The 8,695-nt window shown below is 36.0% G+C and overlaps 1 protein-coding gene across 1 annotated transcript; it reads left to right on the top strand.

Annotated features, from left to right (window-relative positions):
* The first annotated feature begins 144 nt into the window (after nt 1-144).
* Nucleotides 145-8,559, top strand: LOC133328762 (thioester-containing protein 1 allele R1-like). The gene is made up of 3 exons (XM_061537310.1): nt 145-1,062; nt 7,443-7,991; nt 8,062-8,559. The coding sequence occupies exons 1-3, from the start codon at nt 145-147 to the stop codon at nt 8,557-8,559; spliced, it is 1,965 nt and encodes a 654-aa protein (XP_061393294.1).
* Nucleotides 8,560-8,695: the final 136 nt, after the last annotated feature.

Here is an 8,695-nt window from a genome sequence, read left to right as displayed (position 1 = left end):
AATGGCTTGACAACATTCACAAAACAGATCCCGGACACCATAACCTCCTGGGTGATTAGTGGATTTTCATTGAATCCGAAAACCGGTTTTTGTATGACCGAAGAGGCAACAAAAATTCGGGTATTTCAGCCATTCTTTGTGACCATGAATCTGCCATATTCGATTAAGCGGGGTGAGACCATTACCCTGCCCATTGTGGTATTCAATTATTTGACAGATGAGGAATTGTCAGCCGTCGTTACCCTGGAAAATGATGCCAATGAATATGAATTTATGGAAGAGTCCGACGATGGCCAGCAAAGGCTTACAAAAAAGCTGATTATTCCACCAAATAGTGGCGGCACGACAACCTTTAAAATTAAACCCAAAATTGTTGGCGATGTCATGTTAAAAATCAAAGCCTTAACACCCATGGCTGGCGATGCCATCCATCAAAAATTAAAAGTCGAACCGGAGGGTGTAACCCAGTATCAAAATCAAGCCCATTTTATAAGTATCGATGCCAACAGCCAACTACTGGAAAATAACATAGAGATCCACATACCCAAAGATGTGGTTGAAGATTCCGAATATTTCGAATTCACTGTAGTGGGTGATATTCTCGGTCCGACAATTAAAAATATCGATAAATTGGTACGCATGCCATATGGCTGTGGTGAACAGAACATGATCAATTTTGTACCGAATATTTTGGTACTACAATATTTGAATGCCATTGGACGAGGGGATATGACATCGCTGATGGAGAAAGCTAAAAATTTTATGGAATCGGGATATCAACGAGAATTGACTTATAAACATCAGAATGGTGCCTTCAGTACATTTGGTGAGGGTAGCAGTGAAGCGAATAGCTGGTTAACGGCATATGTGGTGAGGTCTTTTATACAGGCCCGGAAATACATCACCATTGGTGAGGACATCATTGAGGAAGCCTTGGAATATTTAGCGGACACACAAAAGGAGAATGGACAATTTCCCCAAACCGGAGAGCTGTTTCATCCATCCAATCAAAATGAATTGGGTGTCTCGGCATTTGTATTGTTGGCTTTCCTGGAGGATAAGGTAGGAAGGGAAAAAAAATATTTTTTGTATAAAAGAAATAACTCGCTTACAATACACCTTGATAATTATTCGGAGGGTGTTCCAAATTTGAATTTAACTTTGGGCAGACCTTGAACGGTTTCCATCGATTTTGTTGAGTAAACTCAACTCAAGATTTCCATTATGGTAAAGTACACGAAGTAACCCCATCTGCAAATTATAAAAATTCCCTAACGAATGTAGAACACGTCAATCGAAGAGCCTTACCTCCAATTGTTGATTGTAATTCTCGCCTCCCCCAGCTAACCGACAATAATCGATTTGAGTCTACAGATACGCTAACAGACAATGGTGGCTGGTCGAAGTGTCGAGAATATCATGGCAGTTTAGGGGTCCATAGCAAAGGATTCAAATCCGCAATTCATTGGCATTCTCAAGAATTGAGCCACCCACCCAGACCACTTTATGGCGAATTTTGTGTATGGTTCTTGGTTTACACACACTTACATGACCCCAAGCTGAGTTAAGAACAGAAAGCCGATAGACCACTTGAAGCGTAGTATATTGGCAGGAAATTTCAATTGTCCATAAGTCATATTGGAAAATTCTTTTATAAAAAATTTAAGGCCTTTTATAAAAAATTTAAGCCACTGTTGTTCATTGAGAAAATATTCTTTAACAAGTTACGCCTAAGAAAGGCTTTGGAAAAAACTTATATAAAATTTGCACGCCTTTGAAGTACTTTAAAAATATATTACAGTAAAGTCTACTCCCCTACAAGAAACTTTAAAACTTATTCTTTAAAACTCCAAGCCTAAAACGTACCTCGAAGAAATTATTTACATCGCCAAGCCTTATGAAGATCATTACAAAACAATTTTTAATAACTCCACGACTAGGAATACATCATGAACAAATTTTCATTAGAAATGGTAATATATACTTATTCTTTAAAACGGCACTCCTTAGAAATCCTACGCCGCTATTCACAACCTTATATGGTCCCCAAAAAATGTTCTTTGACAAATGCATTCCTAGAAGGGCTTTTCAAAAATCTATTAATACTACACGCCTTTGAAAAAATATAAGAGTAAACTCTCCCTACGTACCTTGAAAAAAATCATTATAATCGTTGAGCCTTATAAAGACATTAATATTCATTTATAAACAAATATTCAATAAATATTAACCACTCTGGTGGGGATCCTGAAAAAGTATTCATAAAACCTCCACCCTTTAGAAATCTCACGACACCATTCACAAACTTTAATGGTCCCTAAAAATATTCAGGCCTATGAAGGGTATTCAAAAAATAAATTCTATAAAACCTCCATGCCTTCGAAGTACCTTAAAATATAAAAGAGTAAATTCTACTCCCCTAGAAACACCTTGGAAAAAATATTTTTTAAAAAATCCACGCCCTTTAAATGCCTTGGAAAAAACATTCTTTAAAAAATCTACGCCTTATATAGAATTTGAAAATATTTTTTCTGTTGTGGATCCTGGTCCCTAATAATGTTCTTTAAAAAAATTCAGGCATAAGAAGGAACTCTACGCTCCTAGAAGCGCCTTGAAAAAATCCAGACCTAAGAGGTACCTTGAATCATTTATTGAAAACTTCAGGTCCATTAAAAAATCTTAAAAAATCGCAGCGACTTGGAAAAAATCATGAACAATTGTTAATTAAAAACCAGTAAGGAAAGTAGTAAAGTCGGACGGTGCCGACTATATGATACCCTTCACCACTATGGGTATATTAAACAGGATTATTAACATGAAATTGAATGAAATAAAATATGTGATATTTATGTAAATGTGCATCTACCTAGATCTATCCATAAAGTATGTAAATCGAGTTCAAACAAATATAAATAGTTCATCCGTTGGGCTATGTCTGTAATTCTAGAAAACGCAACTGCGTAATTCTATGCTCAATTTTGTAAGTTGTGCAAAAATTGATGTCAAACTGACTAACAATTTACTTGAAATCGGGCGAAAATATATATGGAAGCTCTATCCAAATATTAAGCGATTTCAAAAAAAACTTGTCACAGGTTAGGTTATACTAATTTCAGAACGTTTTGTTCCTATCAGCCTATTGGTTCCTTCGTGCGTCAATTACATAAAGTAAATCTATATTACAAGGGAGCTATATCTAAATCTGGACCGATTTTCACGAAACAAGGCAGACATAACTCTAGGCTCAATTCAGTACGTTATGCCAAATTTCGTGCAAATCGAAAGATATATAGCGACTTTGGTGTACCATTTACATGAAATCGGACGAAACTATATATGGGAGCTATATAGAAATCTGGACCGATTTTCTCGAAACTTGGCAGACATCACTCTAGGCTCAATTCAGTACGTTATGCCAAATATCGTGCAAATCGAAGGATATATAGGGACTTTAGTGCACCAATTATATGAAATCGGACGAAACTATATATGGGAGCTATATCTAAATCAGAACCGATTTTCACGAAACTTGGCAGAAATCATTCTAGGCTTAATTCAGTACGTTACGCCAAATTTCGTGCAAATCGAAAGATATATAGGGACTTTGGGGCACCGTTTACATGAAATCGGACGAAACTATATATAGGAGCTATATCTAAATCTGGACCGATTTTCACGAAACTTGGCAGACATCACTCTAGGCTTAATTCAGTACGTTATGCCAAATTTCGTCCAAATCGAAGGATATATAGGGACTTTGGTGCACCATTTATATGAAATCGGGCGAAACTATATATGGGAACTATATCTAAATCAGGACCGATTTTCACGAAACTTGGCAGACATCATTCTAGGCTCAATACAGTACGTTATGCCAAATTTCGTGCAAATCGAAAGATATATAGGGACTTTGGGGCACCATTTACATGAAATCGGACGAAACTATATATGGGAGCTATATCTAAATCTGGACCGATTTTCTCGAAACTTGGCAGACATCACTCTAGGCTCAATTCAGTACGTTATGCCAAACTTCGTGCAAATCGAAAGATATATAGGGACTTTGGTGCATCATTTACATGAAATCGGACGAAACTATATATGGGAGCTATATCTAAATCTGGACCGATTTTCTCGAAACTTGGCATACATCATTATAGACCTAAATGATTAGGCTGTACCAAATTTCGTGCAAATCGAAAGATATATAGGGACCGTTTACATTAAATCGGTAAAATATATATATGGGAGCTATATCTAAATCTGAACCGATTTTTCCCAATTTCAATAGGGTTCGTCCTTGGGCCGAATAAGTGACCTATGCCAAATTTCATCCAATTCGGATCATAAATGCGATCTGTACTTTGTTTACAATTTAACATGCACAGACAGACGGACGGACGGACATGCATAAATCGACTTAGAAAGTGATTCTATGCATATTCTCAAAAGGAACCATGTGTCTATCTCGTTTCCTTTTGCCTGTTACAAACATATGCACAAAGAAATAATACCCTGTACCACAGTGTGGTGAAGGGTATAATTAGCCACTCTAATGTGGGTCCTGAAAAATTTATTCTTAATAATTCACCCTTTAGAAATACCACGCCGCCATTCACAACCTTAAGGGGACCCCCCATTCTCGGGGTCAAAATTTTTGTTGATATAATTCGAATCTACACTGATTAAAGAATGTCTCTACAAAATTTCAAGTGAAAATCTCAAGAACTCTTGAAGATATAGCCGATTTATTGTTTCAGCATCAGGTGACGGCTGAAGGGCTTCTCAAACTTTAAACGCGTTTTTCTCTAAACATTTTTTTGTGAATGGCGGGCACGATAACTCAAAAACTAATAATCCAATCGGTTCCAAATTTTGCAACGTTTCTCTGGGAGTGTATAGCTTTCGTATGAACTAGGATAAGGCCAATCGGTGACGATCTTCCTTATTTTTTAACTTGGTTTTTGGTAAAAAATCGGCGATTTTCCAAAAATATTTTTTCAAAGGTCCACCATTTTGTTCATTTTAGAGCGAAGTCAATAATCCTAGTTCATACGAGAGACATGTACTCTTTCTAACACCGTTGGAATTTTCGGATTCCGATGTTCCAGTGAGGAGTTATCATGCCCGCCATAAAAAATAAGGATTTTCTTTAATTACAAAAAACAACAACAAAACAATATCAAAATTTTTTTGTAAATTGTTTTTCTTCTCTTTTCAATCTTCAATTATATATGTGCAAAGTTACAAAACTTAACAAGCATTTGTATTCATTTAGCAGCCCATTGAAAATCTTGAAAAATTAAAATCGAGAATGGGGGGGGGGTTCCCTTAAATGGTTCCTATAACATTTTTTTAAATGCATTCAAAAAATTCATTAACAATTAACAACTCTAGTCTTGAAAAATCATTATTCCAAACTGCAACCTTTAGAAATTCCATAGCGCCATTCACAACTTCTAATTGCCCCTAAAATATTTGTTTTCAAAAATTCCGGCCTATAAGCAACTTTAAAAAAATATATACGAGTAAACTCTACTCCCAGAGAAGAACCTTGAAGAAATAATATTTTTTAAAACACCAGGCCTGAGAAGTATCTCTAAGCAATTTTTTAAAACTTCAAGCCTTATGGCTGTCATTAAAAGGAAACTCTTATCAAGTCCACGACTAGGAAAACACAATGAAAAACATTTAATTAACAACATCCACTTTGGTGCGGATTCAGAAAACAAAAATATTCTTTAAAACTCCACCATTAAGAAATCCCACACCGCCATTCACAACTTTGAATGGCCCCTGAAAAAATATTCTTTAAAAAATTAAGGTCTAAAAAGGGCTTTGAAAATTAAATTTTATAAGAACTCCATTCCGGAACTACTTCGAAGAAATTATTTAAAATCGTCAAGCCTTATGAAATCCCTTTTCTATGAAATCGATGACCAAGAAAATACAAAATACCCATATCTGGGGCTGAAAAAACTATTCTTAAAAAATCCAGCCTTTCAAAATTCCACTCCGCTATTTACAACCTTGAATGGTCCCTGAAATTATTTAAATTATCTTTAAAAAATCTACACCCGCGCTAGTCTTTTTTCAAGCTTTAAGGTGGTCTCTAAATAATATTTTTTGAAAAATCCATATTTACATTCTTTTGAAAAAAATTCAGACTAATAAGGGTTTTTGAAAAAAATTGTATTAGAAAATTCGATTCCATAGTAAATGGTCCCCAAAAATATTCTTTAAGATAACAACACCTTTGAATAATCTCTATCAACCTTTATTTGAAAAATTGCACGCCTGTTTAGGCTCTCTGAAATATATAACTTTGAAAAATCTACACTACACTACAGGTCCCCGAAGAAAGACCAAGTCTTGCAATGGCTGCCAAGTACACTGTGGTACAGGGTATTATGTATTTGTGCTTATGTTTGTAACAGGCAAAAGGAAACGAGATAGACCGATGGTTCCTTTTCAGAATATGCATATAATCACTTTCTGAGTCGATTTATTTGGCCCTATTGAAATTGGGAAAAATCGGTTCAGATTTAGATATAGCTCCCATATATAATTTCGTCCGATTTAAGGTAAATGGTGCACAAAAGTCCCTATATATATTTCGATTTTCACGAAATTTGGCACAGCGTATTGAATTAAGTCTAGAAATATGTGTGCTAAGTTTCGTGCAAATCGGTTCAGATTTAGATATAGCTCCCATATATAATTTCGTCCGATTTAATGCAAATGATGAACCAAAGCCCCATTATATCCTTCGATTTGGACGATATTTGGCATAGCGTACTGAATTAGGCCTAGAATGACGTACGTGAAGTTTCATGAAAATCGGTTCAGATTTATATAAAGCTCCCATATATATTTATGTCCGATTTAAGGTAAATGGTGCGCCAAAGTCCCTAAATATCTTTCGATATGCACGAAATTTGGCATATCGTACTGAATTAAGTTTAGAGTGATGTGTGCTAAGTTTCGTGAATGTCGGTTTAGATATAGATATAGCTCCCATATATAATTTCGTCCGATTTAAGGTAAATGGTGCACCAAAGTCCCTAAATATCTTTCTTTCATTTCATGTCAATGTTCTTTAGAACAGGCGACGTCTGTTAGGAGACTATGTAGAATATACGCAAAGTGGTGAAGGGTGTCATGTAGTCGGCCCAGTCCGGCTTTACTACTTTTCTTACTGGTTTGAATTGTGCCCAATAAATTGTCTTTAAAAAGTCCACAGGTGGGAATGGTCCCCAATATTTTGTTTTACCTTCCCTTGTAGTGGTCCCTGAAAAAAATATTCATTAAAAATCTACGCCTTCGAATGATGTCCGAATAAAAATTCTTTAAAAAACTTTGCTGATAATTCTTCTTTTAACAAAATTTCTAATCCCCCAAAAATTTTTTTTTCTTTTAAATCTCTCTATCCCTACTTTCAGATGTATGCCACGAAGTACAGCGAGCAAGTCGACAAGTCCTTGCAATATCTTGCTGCTCATGTTGACAATGAAGAGAATTTATATTCCCTGGCCCTCATTTTGCTGGTATTCCAAAAAACCAATCATCCTTTGGCGGGTGGTGTTCGCCAGAAGCTTCAATTGAAATCGAAATTTGAAAACAATTTAAAATGGTGGTCCAATGCTACGACGGAGACGAAGGACACAAACAATGATATTGAAGTTACCGCCTATATTTTACAAGCCCTGTTGGAGACGGAGCAGGATTTGGGAAATATTCTACCAATTCTAAAATGGGTAATTGGTCAGCGTAATAATTTGGGTGGCTTCGATTCGACACAGGACACCGTGGTGGGTCTCAAGGCCTTGGTGGCATTTGCCGAAATTTTTTCACCAAAATCGGCTGATGGTGATGTGGATGCTGGAAAACTTCAAATTCAATTTAAGGCATTGGATGAGAATGGCGTTGAAACAACCACGGGTCAGTTTGATGTGGATCAGGATAACTCTTTCATTTTACAAAGTCATGTGGTGGGTTCTGCAATATTTAAAAATAATTAAATTCGAAATCGAATTTCACTATTTTCCTTTATTCTTTCAGTTACCCAAATCAACACGCCGCGTTAGCTTCACAGCTAACGGAGCCGAGGGGTCATCCGCCTTAATACAATTATCCTATCATTATAATATCAATGTTCCTGAAATTGAACCAAATTTCCATATCGAGTATACGCCCAAGGCAACACCTCTATCTGGTCAGTTCTCAATGAATGTTAGTGCTGCGTATAAACCTCAATCGAACGATGGAAGGAAGGAATCAAATATGGTTGTAATGGAAATCAGCCTACCATCGGGATTCGTAACACATATGGATAATTTGGATGGAATTCGAAATGCTCTACGCGTTCAAAGAGTAGATACGAAAAATGATGATACCATTATTGTGGTCTATTTTGAGCGTCTGATGGACGGAGAGCTTAGCTCCTTTGATATTTTCGCCAATAAGTTGCATGCCGTGGATGATTTGAAACCTGCGCCCATAACAATCTATGATTACTATAATACCGAACAAAGGGCCACGGTGTTATATGGCATATAAATTGTTAGAAAATAATTTTTGTTGGAAATATATTTAATAAATAAACAATGCTGACAAGTATACCAAAGAGGTGGATTTTTTCAGAAACCCAATTTTTTAAAAGGATTTTTTAAATATTATTTTTTCGGAGTCATGT

This window comes from Musca vetustissima, unplaced genomic scaffold (genome assembly GCF_032173495.1).
Source record: "Musca vetustissima isolate MV318-11 ecotype Yass unplaced genomic scaffold, APGP_CSIRO_Mvet_v1 utg51825, whole genome shotgun sequence".
In the NCBI taxonomy this organism is placed as follows: Eukaryota; Metazoa; Arthropoda; class Insecta; order Diptera; family Muscidae; genus Musca; species Musca vetustissima.
This window is presented reverse-complemented; position numbering and strand designations above follow the sequence as displayed.

What these genes read in the sequence shown, in the direction of transcription:
- LOC133328762 (XM_061537310.1), top strand. Translation starts at nt 145, where the DNA reads ATGAATCTGCCATATTCGATTAAGCGGGGTGAGACCATTACCCTGCCC. An exon ending in TGGCTTTCCTGGAGGATAAG is followed by an intron (nt 1,063 to 7,442) that starts GTAGGAAGGGAA and finishes CCCTACTTTCAG; the next exon opens with ATGTATGCCACGAAGTACAG. An exon ending in TCATTTTACAAAGTCATGTG is followed by an intron (nt 7,992 to 8,061) that starts GTGGGTTCTGCA and finishes TTATTCTTTCAG; the next exon opens with TTACCCAAATCAACACGCCG.